General features: G+C 36.3%; 1 protein-coding gene across 1 annotated transcript in view; it reads left to right on the top strand.

Moving 5' to 3' along the window:
- si:dkey-9k7.3 (circularly permutated Ras protein 1) overlaps positions 1 to 15,813 on the top strand; it is a 38,519-nt gene that overhangs the window by 1,771 nt on the left and 20,935 nt on the right. The window contains exons 3-9 of the mRNA XM_056461180.1: positions 1,433 to 1,525; positions 3,316 to 3,408; positions 7,209 to 7,295; positions 7,371 to 7,468; positions 7,546 to 7,743; positions 12,405 to 12,455; positions 12,542 to 12,631. Coding sequence (XP_056317155.1) covers positions 1,433 to 1,525; positions 3,316 to 3,408; positions 7,209 to 7,295; positions 7,371 to 7,468; positions 7,546 to 7,743; positions 12,405 to 12,455; positions 12,542 to 12,631 — 710 coding nt within the window. The remainder of the gene's footprint in view (positions 1 to 1,432; positions 1,526 to 3,315; positions 3,409 to 7,208; positions 7,296 to 7,370; positions 7,469 to 7,545; positions 7,744 to 12,404; positions 12,456 to 12,541; positions 12,632 to 15,813) is intronic.

The raw sequence follows: 15,813 nt of genomic DNA on the forward strand, positions 1-15,813 counted from the left end.
TGATAATAGGCTACACTTTTTTTGTTTAAAAACTTCAACAGATTCCTTCTTTTTTTCTAATGATATATGATGTAATAGATTTGTATTTTTAAAATAAGTATTGTATTTTTGTATATATTATTGTATTTCTTTATTCTAAATCGTTGGTAAATATTTTTGGTACATCAAAAGTGTGGTTAAGTGTGGTCAAAAAGCTAATCCAGCAAAAGAAAGTTCTTAAAATGCGGAATTTAAAACCTCATAATTCAATAGAAAACGAGGTGAATAACTGCAAAAAGGTCCACTTTTGAGAAAAAAAGAACCACCCCCCCTTTCACCAGGCTGGCTACGAGCCTGTAGGTATACCTTTAAGATACCATAACGGTACACTTTGTACTATTTAGGTACTAATATGTACCTTTTAAACTACCAAAATGGATCATTTATACTCAAAGATACACTGAAAAAATTATGTTTGAAGTTTGTTCAAACTTGTTATTTCAAATAAGCTGAAACAACACAATTCTTGAGGGCTTTTGGGGGAAAACCTTAATTGTTTTATGTTCAATCTACTTTTTTTTTCTAATTTGGGAAAACTAATAAGCTAACTTAATTCCTTCATGTTGTCCCTACACAAATCAATTGTGTGGAACCCAGCATTTTTAACAGTAACCTTTTAAGAAAAGCAGTGCCAATTTATTTCTAAGAGAGCGGTAGATGTTTATTTAGATTTTTTTTAACAGACAATTTTTCAACACTTATTTATCTGACACTTTATATTCTTTCATTCTTATATTCTGTATTTAATGGTTAGATGTCGGTGTTTCGTAACATTAAATTTTTACGAGGTGGGTCGCTAGCCCAAGGCTCAACCCCCAACCTGGAGGACCAGGACATACACTAAGGACAATTTAGCTTACTCAATTCAACTATAGTGCATGTCTTTGGACTGTGAGGGAAACCAGAGCGCTTAGAGGAAACCCATGCTAACACGGGGAGATCATGCAAACTCCACACAGAAATGTCAACTAACCCAGCCGGGGCTCAAACCAGCAACCTTCTTGCTGCAAAGGCAACAGCGCTACCCGCTCAACATGTCGCCCTTATATATATATATATATATATATATATATATATATATATATATATATATATATATATATATAAAATATATACAATCTATTCTGTTATGTCATTGTCCCTGAAAATGCAAGCTCCTATTGTTACAGCTCACCTCAATCTAACTGGTTTTATATTATTAAATATACACTCTTAAAAAGAAAGCTTTTTTTGCCATTAATGATTAAGCTTTTGCGTTCTTGGAAACTATTAAATAGAGATAGGTTATTTTTAGTGAAATAATGTTTAGAGATTCTTACACTACAGAAAAAAATGCTTATTTTTAGTGAATGTAGTCACTCTATCTGTAAACATGATTGTTCATGTGTTGTAGGTTCTGCCTCCACTCTTCCCTGTGGTCTGTTCAGAGCTCAATCCATCTCAGATCACCCTTATGACAACCGCATTACTGTTGTTCAGAAACCAGGTGAATAAATGACAATAACTCTTCTTCACATTTATGAACAATGCTCCTAATGTGTAAAGAGGATAATATTCTAGCTATGAGCTGGCTCAAAACTGGGAATGTAATTTTCTTTTTTAATATTGTGTTTGTACCAGTTTTTTGTTTTATTATTCTGATTGAGAAGAATAAAATTGAATAGAATTTGTTAACTTTGCCTGATGGTGGATGGAGGCACACTTTCAGTTCACAAGTGCTCGATTGTGTTTAAAAAGTAATTGTTCGTTTGGAAAAGTAACATCACATCCTCTTCGTGGGTGTTAAAAGCTGATGACAGGAAACCTTCTCACTGCTTACGCTTGCGAAAACAGATTTTCTTTTGTTCATCAGTTCAAAAGAATATTATTTATTTGAAAAAAATGAATCAAATAATGTAAATATTTTTATTGTTGGGTATTTTATACTAAATGCATTCTTACTGAATAAAAGCAGGATCATTAGTCTAATAAACTATTTTTTGCAGCAATGAGCATAATAACCAATTAAACATATTGATGTTAAGTATTTGAGTGCTTTAGTGTTTAACAAACTCACTGCAGGCAATGAATAGAATCTCTTACGATGCACAACAAGTGCAGATACAAAAGGCTCTATTTTGACAATGCATAGTTTAAAAACTATTTCTAAATTCAGTTCTAATTTCCAGCAAATGAATAAATAAACAATAATAACAAAGTGCGGTCAAAAAACTGAGTTATATCCAAATACACATGCTATGCCCCATATGGTCTAAAACCTGACAGGTGGGCAAATCTAAGCTTGTTTTTAATAAAACAAATATAAATATGCATATAATAAATAATATTACTAATAATAATGACATTATACAAAAGCAAATTGTCACAAATAACCTGAAAAAGCCCTCCGACATGAAGAAGGCATGAAAGTATGGTTTTTATATTTATGTAGACTAGAAAATAATATTTTTGTAATATTTTAATCCTTTCTATTTATATCCTATATATACATCCTTATTATATCCTATATATATCCATAATATTTTAATTCTTTTTCATTTGTAAAAATATTTCTGTCTGTATTAAGCAATGTGTAAGCGAGGCGCATAACTAATGCGCTCTGCGCTGGACTATAGAATAGCTTTGATCTGGTCTATTGAACATTCTATTTTAGCTCCTCAAAATAGCAACGTGCCAGCAATGCGCCTCAACACACCTCCTTTTTTAGACCAGAACGCCCATGGGCGCACATATGAGCGCAAATGCATTTGCTATTTAAACAGCGTGGCTGGCGCAACACGTCAAAACGACTCTTGTGCCAAGCTGAAACTAGCAAACAACAATTGCGTCGCGCCTTGCACCGCATTGCCCTGTGTGTATGATAGGGCCCAAAGTTATAAAGCTAAACTCATCAATGTAGACAATCATTACGAGAGATATGAATTGTAACTTGGATATAACTATCATCATGGACCAGCTTGTTTTTCCGTGTTGCCTGAATTTAACACGTATATAACATTAATAATCTATGTCGTAATGTTAAGATATCAGTAATTAACAACAAATTGCAGCCCTACAAGGTGCTCTTTTTTAAAATGTTGATTTTAACTTTACATTTTTAGTGACAACTGTTTATATATTTCATTCTGACTGATTAAAGTAATTATTTACTTTTTTTAACAACAATTAATTACTAATTAGGTACTTAATACTTGTGTGCACCTAATACTTAATACAGTAGAAAATTTAGCTTCTTAATGGAGATGTTAATTTCTGACCTTGTATTTATTACTACAGCTCCATCATTGTTTCCACCACCTGTACCACCACGTAACATACAGAAGAGAAGTTCTTTCTCTAGTCCTGTCCCACCGCCATTACCACCCAGAGGTGAGAAAACGCTGTCCTCTGAACACAAACATGCACACAAACTATTCATTAAATCCTCATGTGACCTTGGACATGTTAATAAATAGCTTTATTGTATTTAAGTGTTTATTGAATGCCTTTTTTGTTTAATATGTACTATACTATTATGTCTACTTATAATATTGCTATTTGAATAGATTGTACATCAAAATGCATAAATATTCAATAAAGTCAATAGTGAAAAATAATAAAAACAGTTACTCACATTTGTGTGGTTAAACTAGGGCTGGGAGAAAAAAATACCACGATATGATGTTTTATATCATTCGATATCAATAATTATTGAATATTTTTTAACAATACAATAAGAAATATTAGTGTTTTTTATTCAACCACTTTATTTTAATTTACCAACATTATTAGGGCAGAAAGTTTTTAATAGTCAAAACAAAAATATTTAAACAATAATATCTGATCTCATTTATTCATTCATTTTCTTTTCGGCTTAGTCCCTTTATTAATCTGGGGTTGCCACAGCGGAATGAACTGCCAACTTATCCAGCATTTGTTTTATGCAGCGGATGCCCTTCCAGCTGCAATCCATCACTGGGAAACACATACACACTGATTCACACACACATACACTACGGACAATTTAGCCTACCCAATTCACCTGTACCGCATGTCTTTAGACTATGGGGGAAACCGGAGCACCCGGAGGAAACCCACGCGAATGCAGGGAGAACATGCAAACTCCACACAAAAACGCCAACTGACTCAGCCGAGGCTCGAACCAGCGACCTTTTGCTGTGAGGCGACAGCACTACCTGCTGCGCCACTGCGTTGCCCCATGTCTGATCTCTTTACAATAAATAAACATAGGTGTTAAAGAGACTCTTCAACTTGACAGAATGTTACAAAGTGTGTGCAATGTTAAAGGTAGATCAACATCTGGGTGTGAATAATATTGATACAGCAAACTCTGTAAACAGAACAAATTATGATAATCAAGTCTGAGTTTCAAGTAAAGGAACCAACCATCATTATTTAAATATTTATTGCAACATTACAAATTGTGAAGTTGGATGACTATGTTACCCCTATGCTAAAAACTCTTTGAAATGGGCTGCGATTGGCTGGGATGAACAAGAAAAGAAACCAAAAAGCCACTGTGGCGACATCCTTACATCCTTTTTTATTTATAATCGCCTCACTGCTGCTATACGGCACTCATTTTTGCATGTGTTGTTATTCCTATCTGAAGTGGCAATGATGCAACCCAAAATTTGCACGTGAAAAGCGCAGGCGTGTGACTTCCTTCACCCTCTTCAATGCGCTTTGCGCTCATGCTCCCCTGTCGTATTTTTGTAACTAGATGTTTTCTCTCAACTGTTTTCTCAGAGGATGACAAACAGACAAACTATTGCTTTAGCTCAGATACAAGTTTATGGAGAAAGTAAAAAGCACTGCAGTGTTTAGGTGCACTGTGTTTGTCTGAGAGTAATTAGTCTACCGTTGCTGAAATGTGTATATTCCATAAGTGTGCAGATTGGTTAGTTCTACTTAAGCCTAGTTCACACTACAGGATTTTAAACATCGGCAGATCGCTGTGCTGTTCACACTACATGACTTGATTGTGTGTCTTTTAATCGCTGTGGTGTTCACACTACGCGACACTACATAAATGATCCACAAGAGGGGGGTCACACACTACAAGATCTGACAACAACTAGTTCCCCAACAGCTCAGTCCAGCTACCAAACCACAGCCAATGAAATGTTGAGGGAGGAGTAGTCAGAAAAAGCTGAACACTGCTTGTGTGCTGATGACATCACTGACAGCATTTCAAGCTTTCAAGGAAGCATTTAAAAACATCGTCAGTCAGTTGATGCATCAGCGGATCAATCGCTCATCTGCAAGGTTTGAGTGGATTGATACACAGAGAGTTTTTAATTTTTGTAATTTAATAACTCTTTGAAATAAAACTAACATATCTATAACACCCTGACGTTTCCTAAATATCTGTGTATTTCTAAAATTGTTATTTTTTAATCTACAAAACAGTAAAGAACTGAGCATTTCTACCTTTAATTTTTACCATATTGGTCAACATGACTGCATGCATATATGCTACTTTTTGCTGTGACTTTAATTATGCGTGCATTTATTTGCTTAGCAACTTCCTGCTAACATAAACATAACTCTCTGATAGCAAAAACATAAATTTACTTCAGGTATATCTTTCAAAACAGCATATCCTGTGGTGCGAAATAGCTCCTGTTTGAAAGTGAAAATGAAAGCGAGGCCCAGACCTTTGCATCTTCTAGTATCTTAACTACATATTTATAGGCTGTATTACCAAAAAAGACAATATTTTTAGGGTAATGATGTCATCAAATATGATGACAGACATTCAGAGCTTAATTTTAGTATCTCAATAGAAGCTTTGAATGTAAATACGATGTGACAATATGACGTTTTATATAAGAACGGTCAGAATGAGCAGTATGGTAATTCTAATAGTTACAGAATTCTAGTTCCCCTGTTAATATAGCCGACTCTCGTGTCCGTGTTAACGCAGAATGAAGCGAGTGCACCGATGCCCATTCTGGCCAATCACAGACGTTTCTGTTGAGCTCCTGAGCACACAGGCATTCAGCTTATGCTGATATGCTCTCTCATTGGCTGCAGCTCGTCACTACATCTGACCGCACATGGGGTCGAGTCGGCCGACTGCTCTGGAATATTCAGCATGCTAGATATTACATTTCCGTCTGCGAGGTGTCGGCGACGTTTCAGCGAGCCTCTTTTGATGCATTGTTCAGTAGTAGTTCAGTAAAGACTGGTGAGCGCCGTGCACCCGCAGATTTCCTCCCGATCACAGCCCGATCTGTCGGTGAGCTCGTTAACTTGCAAATCGGGCTCAAATCAGGCTTAAAATCCTGTAGTGTGAACTAGGCTTAATGCGGTGCACACATGGCATTCTGAAAAGTTGAAAGTTAACTCTTGCACAACATGTGCGCTTCACTCCCTATTTGTGCTGCAACTCATGCGCCTCCATTGGAAATGACAAACTTACACTTTAAGCATTGTTTCACAAGGTGCACGCTCAGCAGCCACATTTTGATAAAACTATAGCGCTTCATACCGAAACTTCATACCAAACTTTTTTTTTTTACCGTTATTGATGATGGTGTTCGGTCAATAAAAACGATACTATCTTTATCATCCAGACCTAGGTTCAACATTACTCTCAGTCCAATAAAGTCGGCACAAACTCGAAACAAAAAAACATGTCTTGTTTTCAAACAAATCTGCAGAGAAATGAACTGACCAAAGTTATTACTGTTGGTCTGGAACTTGTAATTGTAGTTTTGTAATTGTAACTTAGAATTGTATCTATTATTTATTATTGTTGAGGTCTTGTTTACTTCAGGCCTCTTTATTGTTTGTTTTCTGCATAGACCTGTGTTTAGATATTGTTATTTAAATGTGAATCAGTGGGCGGAGTTGCAGTCAGTGGTTACTTCAGTGGAGGTGGAGTTTATTACACAAAAAAGTAGCTCGTTCCACAACCTGTCATTTATGCAGATTGACTTAAATATAAGCTGTTTTTACACTAACCAAAGACTTTTTCGTCATGAAACTAACAGGATGTTTTTATAGCACAGTGATCACTTATATATCAAAAAAAGCAGGGGAATTGATCAGTTCATGACCTCTTTAATTTATTTGCTTTATTGAGCTGAATAACACAAAATATGTTCTTTTACTGTGCACAAAATCTGTTCTCTCTATTACTGTGCATCTCTGTCTCTCAGGCCTGGAGAATAATGAAGAGACTCGTCTTAAAGCTAACATCAATGTAGTGTCACTGAAAGTGGGAAGTCTGGTGGACATTAATAAAGGTCTGATGCACTGCTAAATATATTTTTAAAGCATTATCTTACCCATGCAAATCAGCTCAACTTCTGTCTCTGTAGCATCTGCTATACAGAGCACCCAGAAACCAGTGCATTGTGGAAAGTGCAGTGCCGTCCTTTCCTCTGCAAGCAGCCCAGTCACAAACCAATCAACAACAGTAAGTTAAACCAATGTCTGTTTATCTGATATGTGAGTGTTATTGTGTTTAAAATATGAGTGTTTTTTTCTCTTTAGCTGTGGTGTTGTGAGTTTTGTGGAAAGGAGAACGTTTTTCCCCAGTCTTCACTGAAAAGGGGCCGGTTTACCTCTCGCAGTCCTGTAGGCAGAGATGTGCTTTACATGGACGAGAAGGAAACAGACTACGAGAATCTGGATGACATGCTTATTGTCCTGTGTGTGGACATTTCCGGAAGCATGAGCGTCACTTCTGAGGTCACTTCCATTCAAATTATTATCATTGTACATCATACAACAAAAATCTGCTTTGTGAATCTCAGGTTAAAATAAATTAAAACAAATCAGCCAACACAGAATAAATAACAAACAACAGTTGCCAAAATAATAAGGAGAGCTAATTATGTCTTTCACTTAAGTGAGTGAGTGCAAAAGGTGTAGTAGACGTCACAGCTCATGCAAAAAAGCTGTATCTCAATTTATTTGTATGTATATTAATGGTACTATATCTCCCCCCCCAAGTAAAGGGGGTCAAAATTCAGTGTGTGGCCTGGGTGAGTGGAAACACAGCAATTTTTCTAGCCTTTTTCTGAAGGTGTTGTGCATACACCAAGACCAAGTTAAGAAATCAGCCTTTATAGACATCTTGAAGATGCAGTATGTAAGATTGACCTAGTGGTTGAACTAGGTATTGCAGTTCACATTCAAAACTTTGGAGGGCGTTTTTTTCACCTGACCCCTCTGACAAAAGCCCTTTTCACACAGTGATACCAGTAAATATCTGGAAACTTTCCAGAACGACTTTACCTGTAAATTCATAAAAAAGGTGTTCACACAGGCACGGAGAGGCGGAATTTTTCCAGAAAAGACCATTTACACATCCATTCCAAAATACTGGTAAATTCTGACATCATTAACCAGAGATGACCTATAAAAGGCAGCGCTTGTGTTTCTAAACATAGACGGGGTCAGCCTTTTCTTGATGGTTTCACTTTTATTTAAAGCTTTAGCATTCATGCAGCTGCTTTGTGAACCATCCCAAGGCAGAAACACGAACCGCAGCTAAATGTTTACACATTTGACTACATTACAAATTCTGTGGATGGATAAGTATTGTGAACAACTTCTATGAAAACATATGGAGGAACACTTTCAGATGTCGAGATGTTCATAATATGTGTGTGTGCTAGCGCTCACCGGCTCCTTCACATGCACACGCGTCATGCAACTGAAGCAGAGCTTGAAGGTAAACAAACAGCGGTTTGTCAAAAGCGTTTTATCGTTCATTTTTTCCACAGTTGGAATTAAGAAGGAACATAGAAACGTTATCTGACTAACATCTAGCAAAGGTATGGACATCTGGAAAAAATATTCCAAAGGCTTTTTTAAAATAAACCGCGTGGGTGTGAATACGTCTGAGTGTTCTGATTGGCTAAAGTAAATGTCTCACGTCAGCGTGTTCTAAGCGTGAATGCGCTCTTTCTGGCAATCTTCCTTCTGCAATCACACAGCGCAGCATTCCGACAAATTACCGGTAATGTTACTGATCACACATACAGACCTTTTCAGAAAATTGCCGGTAATTTTCTGGAAAGGTCTGTATGTGTGAAAGGGGCTAATGACTACACATATGCGTATATTACCAGAATAACGACACCAACAGGAGGGAGCGTGCATGACGATTGAGCCTTACAATGTAACCTGCTCAGCTAATGTTTATATTTGTAATATTCATACCATTTGCTCATTAAAAAACACCTTGTGGTTTTTTCTAATTCTGAATCTGTGTCTCATTTTGGAGGCATTTTCTGTCGCATACGCAGAGTGGTGTAACGCAAATTGCCTGGGCCCACCTACAAGAATGAAGGCGTATTATTGTTATGTCCTAGAGTCTGCTATAGTTTATTTTCATGTAAAAGAACGGACTACTATAACTATATATATATATATATATATATATATATATATATATATATATATATATATATATATATATATATATATATATATATATATATATATATATATATTATCTACTCATAAGAACTTGTTAAGAGAACAAAAAGCATTTTACCTTTGAAAATGTCCATAGTCTTTCTTTCTTTAAGCAATTTTCTTAAAGAAAGTTGACAATGTCTAAGGGTGCTTTCACACCTAGACTTTTGTTTTGGAACCTGTCTCGTTTGCCCAGTTGGCGCGGTTCGTTTGGCATATGTGAATCAAGCAATCGCGCTCGGATCCGCACCAAAACAATTGCTCCGAGATCGATTGAATGAGGTTGTCTCGGCTCGATTGAAACGAACTCTGGAGCGGATCGATTGTAGTGAGAAAGCAATACGATCCGAGCCCGGTTATATCACAGTGTATTATTGATATGTAATAGGCATAAGGCTATATGAAGAGAGAAATATGAGTAGGGGGGAGGTCATTCCAGACATCCCAAGTCTCCCAGAAGTTTCGGGAGTCTCCCGCAAATGCACAGAGACTCCCGGATGCCCGCAAACGAGTGATAATCTCCCAGAAATTGCGCGTCTCCCTCCTCGCTCTTCAGACACGTTGCACACACCCTGTCAAACACCACCAAACCACCACCCCTGACAGCTGGGCGGGACTCTGAAAAATAAACCATGAAACTCTGACCAATGTGAGGAGAGTTTACTCACACTTGACTTGTTTTAGCTCTTTTGGTCTGTTTAGAAACTTTGCCGTGTGAAAGCGAACCGCACCAACAACAAAGAGCAACAGTGTAACAATTGTAATCCCTGTTTCGGAATAAATTAATCAATTCACAGGTGTAAAAGCACCATAAAATGCCCATGGACACGCTAATATTTTTTGTGTTGAAAATATTATGCTTGGAAAGCCTGTCCTAACTTATTGTGGTAAATAATCAAGTTGATTAAACTAATTAAAGTGAAACTGCACTGGCACGATGGATGATTTTGTCATTAACAGGTATAACTGTTTAAATTGGACTAAGCTACTGTTGTGTTGGTCATACAGTTAACAATAAGACATTACTCCTAAATATTTAGTTTTATTTAGGCTAACAGTTTGTGTTTTGCCCTTTTGTTTTGGCCACTGAACAATCCATTTCACCTCAAATGTTGTTCAGTCTTCTTGTTTATTTTGTAGATAACTGACTAAAAAATATATTAAAATATATTAAAATTATAATACAAATGGTCGGCGCCAGTGGTGTAGTGGTTAGTGTGTCGACACATGCACTCCGGTGCTCACGGCAACCCGAGTTCGATTCCACCTCGCAGTCCTATGCTGATACTTCACCTCTCTCTGCTCCCCACACTTTCCTGTCAATACTCTCTACTGTCCTATCAATTAAAGGTGAAAACCCAGAAAAAAAATATTATTAAAAAAAAATTATGATACAAGTGAGACCAAAAAAGACAAAAATTTTCAATAAAAGTATGAAATTAAAAAAATAATTACCACACCCTTATGACAAATTGGAAAACCAAAGAATAACAAGTAATAAGATATTTATTTAAAAAATACAACAGTTTCCCTTTTGAGAGACCAAATGGGTGTGCTTTGATGCTCCGTCTGTCACACTCTTTTTACTTAAAAATATTTGTTAACACTGGAACTGACTAAGTAGAATGGCTATATTAGTCATTCTGAATGTCCTCATGTAAGACATCATATTGTCACATTATATTTATATTCAAAGCTTTTATTGAGATATTAGAACTAAGCAATGAATATCTGTCATCATATTTTATGAAGTCATTACCCTAAAATTGTGATATTTTTGTTAATACAGCCTATAAATTTGTATGTGCGCACCCCACTTTACTTCCACTCTTCTTTGTTTGTTTTTTTCGCAGAACTTAATATGTTGTTTTGAAGTTGTGTGTTTTTTTATCTTACATTTATGTTTATGTTAGCAGAAAGTTGCCCGGCAACAGACTCATGTATATTTAAATGCATAGGGGAAATTGAGACACTGAAATGCATGCGATGATTCTGACCTCAGTAGTTTAAGGTAGAAATAATCAGAAATCTTTTGTGTTTTAATAAAATAACAATGTTCGAGAGAAATATGCATACATTTAAGAAAAAAGTCAGGGTATTGATATGTGGGTTTTATTTTATTAGCCTTGAGTATAGTGTTAATGTATGAATTAATAAAGTGTAACATGTTTCGTGTATGAGATGTAATTATAGTTTTGTAATACAGTAAACAATAAGACATTACTTGTAAATGTTTACTTTTTTAGGCTAACAGCTTGTGTTTGGCCCTGTTTTGGCCACTAAACAATCCATTTCACCTCAAATGTTGTTCAGTCTTCTTGTTTATTTTGTAGACTGACCGACAAAAAAAATATATTAAAAATATGATACAAATGATACCAAACAAATTAATTATGAAAGTGTAGCATGTTTCATATACGGGATGATATTATAGTATTTTTATTGATCGTTAAAATTACAGAAATGAACAACCTTAATTTTGCCCCGCCCCCCATTACGCAGGGCCCCACCGCAGTGCGTGCCATCTGTACCTGTGTGCTATTCCATTGCACATACACACATTGAGGCAGCCTTCAAGATTAAAATGAAATATCCTGTGTTTTCCACCAAAGCAGACCGGGGTGTCTAAATATAATTGGGTAAACTGGCAGTGGGTGGAGTTATGCAGACCAAAATAAAGACTTAATAAATTCTAATAAATAAATAAATACATTCTGAGTGCACATTTTCAAAGGAGAATAACTGACTGCGTTGTTTTTCAGATAAACAAATATGCTAAATTAGCGTGTTTCTGAAATGCAAACATATTATGGTATTTTTTTACATTTCAGAAGAGTCAAAAACTTACATACAGCACTTTTTATGTCATTGTTCTTACACTCATGTTTCATATCTTGATTACAGATCTATTTTTGTCCCCTCAGATCTCTCCTGGTAACAGCATGCGATCACCTACATATGTTTCACGACTGCAGGTGAGAGATCACTTTTGCCTTTTTTATGCTAAAGTATAAATAGGCACCATACATGGAGTCAGTACATGTGTAGTTACTTTTGTCAGGGAGTCCAAGAAGCTCTTCAGATGGTGCTGTCCTCCCTGCTGAAAACCTCATCTCACCGAAGAGTGGCTCTCGTGACTTTTAACAATGAGGTAAAGACACTTACTGGAGGAGACATAAGACTGACATAAAACCAGTGTAATGCTGTTATTACAGTGCAACTAAAAATATAAGAGGAAAACATTTTAATATATTATGTCAAATATAAGTTGTATTCAATTCATCTGTAATGTTGCGAATTAACTCAAAGGGAAGAAGAAGAAGATTCATTTAAACGGGGCTTCAAAGAATCGACTCTTTAAATCTGAACAAACGAATCATCCAGCGATGGTTCGAATGGACAGTTGACTTTAATTAAGCCTATTGCTATCAAAATAAAAACCCATTTATGTTTAAGCAGGATAGCAAGATCGAAGTTTAAGACATTAGATTCATAAATATGCACAGGGACCTTTCTTCATACAAAATGACACTTTATTGACTAATCTAACAGAAACTAACACTTTACACAAACACACATTCATACAAGTGTAGAGAAGATTAAAGAAAGTAAAAGAAGAGTTTGAGAGAATGTAATGATGGAAAACCTCGGATTTTGTAAGACCAAACCAAGCAAACCAAAAATAATCAATTTGACCCTTCTATGGTCTCTTTAGGGTTGCATTTAGTTTACACCAGTTCTGATGGAAGTGTTACTTGCGTTCCTTTTGGAATGTGAAGAAGCTTCCTCTGTTGAGCACGTGGCTGGCTGGTTGTTCTTTTTCCTCGCGAGGCTTTGAGTAGGGTGGAGTCGGTTGTTTCAAGTTTGAAGCGGCATCCGGGCGAGTCCAGATGACTACTGGATTGCGGCGCACTAAACTTAACTAGACTCTCGACGGAAAAGAAAGAAAAGAAGGTATCAGAGATGGAAATGTCTGAGCTGTGCGTTTAACCCATTTTGTCTGGGTCCCCCATCTGCTCTGGTCTGTAGTCCTCTAGAGTCTCTCTGGGGTCCTGGGGTCTCTGGCCTAAGGTTTCTGGGGTTTCTTTCTTTGGGGGTTCTGTTTTCTGGGGTTTCTCTGTTTCTGGGCGGTGGCCTTAGGCACAAGCTTTTATATAGATGGTTCGTATTCACCCTCCAGGGCCAGGATGACTAATCCGAAGTTAAACTTCCCTGAGGCATGGTTTATAGTCCTTTGTTCAGAAGTGTAGTGATCTGCGTAGGCATTTTGATGTAAACTGAGGCAGAAATGTTCAAGTTTCTTAAAATGGTAATATGTTGCACTCGTATTAACATGAAATGTAAACTATTGTTCAGTACATCAAATTAGCTTTGCAGGGACATCAAACATGAACCATCTATGATCTTGTTTAGCTGTGGTAGAGTTAAACATTGGTTGCAGAAGTATTAAAACCATAATATTAATACAGGAGCAAGGGAAACGTTGCAAAACACCTGATTACACATAAAGAAAGAATAAAAGTTTACATTTAAAGCATCAGTCTTAAACCCGGAGTTTATAAAAGTTTTCTCTTTGTCCAGTTCTGACCACATTCCTTTGTGTCATAAATACCTTGGAATCAGATTACAACTGACCATCCAGTCTTTTCCTGGGCAGATGTTGGTGCTGTGTTGGCTGACGCATTTGTTGAATAAAAGCAAAATAAGTATGTGTCTGATTGGCCATATTCGTTACAGTAATATTTGTTATATAAGGGGGTCTGCGGGGTCTTAAAAAGTGTTAAAAAGTTGATAAATCAATTATGATAAAATTAAGGCTTAATTGCTTTTTTTCTGTGGTCTTAATTTTTGTTCAAGCGTTGTCCAAAGTGTTTGACTCCAAAAAACAAATGACAAAATGGGAAAATGTAAGTTTGCATACTCCTGGTTGGAGAAAGACGAGTTTAAACAGTGGCTGAAGCCTGTCGCTGAAAACAACCACGTAATTTATTTTTCCGAACTTATCAGAGTTCTTTTGCATGGTTGTGCTCCATTGATTTATTTAACTACAACTGTTTATTAAGTTAAAGGTTTGATACTGATTAGAACTTGAAGTGGCGATGAGGTCTTAAATATTCTGAGAAGGTCTTTAAAAAGTCTTAAAAAGGTATTGAAGTTACCTTTAGGGTTTCTGCATATACCCAGTATATGCAATATGCAGTTAAAGGCAAAAATATTAACCCACCTGTGAAATTTTTATTCATTTTCAGGTTTCAAGTTAAACAAGTGATGTTTAACAGAGCAATGAGATTTTCACAGTATTCATTATTATATTTTTATCTTATGAATAGATCTAAGTTCTTTTAGTTTGCCTTCTATTAAAGCAGCTTTTACATTTACAGTTTTATGGATAAAATTATTAGCCCCCTTAAGAAATTATTGATTTTGCTTGGCTATAAAACAAACCACTCTTGTAATGCAACTTGCCATGTTAACTTAACCTAGTTAAGCCTTTGATTAAACTTTAAACTGAATACTAGTTTCTTGGAAAATAACTAGTAAAATATTATGTACGCTCATCATGTCAAAGGCGAAAGGAATTAGTTATTAGAAATTAGTTATTAAAAATAGTACCTTTAAAATGCATTGTCAACACATTTAACAGCTAAAACTGCACTTAAAGAAAATTCACAGGAGCTAACTATTAAATTTGTATCCAACTATAAGAGTCCCATTTGAATTTATATGTGAACTTACTGGCCACTTTATTAGGTACACCTTACTAGTTTCGTTTTGCCTTCAGAACTGCCTTAATTCTTCATGGCATAGATTCAACAAGGTACTGGAAATATTCCTCAGAGATTTTGCTCCATATTGACATGATAGCATCACGCAGTTGCTGCATATTTGTTGGCTGCACATCCATGATACAAATCTCCCATTCCACCACATCCCAAAGGTGCTCTATTGGATTGAGATCTGGTGAGTGTGGAGGCCATTTGAGTCCAGTGAACTCATTGTCATGTTCAAGAAACCAGTCTGAGATGATTTGTGTTTTATTACATGGCGCGGTACACTGTGGTCATGAAGGGATGGACATGGTCAGCAACAATACTCAGGTAGTCTGTGGCATTGACACGATGCTCAATTGGTATTAGTGGGCCCATAGTGTGCAAAGAAAATTTCCCCACACCATTACACCACCACCACCAGCCTGAACCGTTGAAACAAAGCAGGATGGATCCATGCTTTCATGTTGTTGATGCCAAATTCTCACCCTACCATCCTAATGTTGCAGCAGAAATCAAGACTCATCAGACCAGGCAACGTTTTTCCAATCTTCTATTGTCCAAT

This window comes from Danio aesculapii, chromosome 7 (assembly GCF_903798145.1).
Source record: "Danio aesculapii chromosome 7, fDanAes4.1, whole genome shotgun sequence".
NCBI classification, from domain to species: Eukaryota; Metazoa; Chordata; class Actinopteri; order Cypriniformes; family Danionidae; genus Danio; species Danio aesculapii.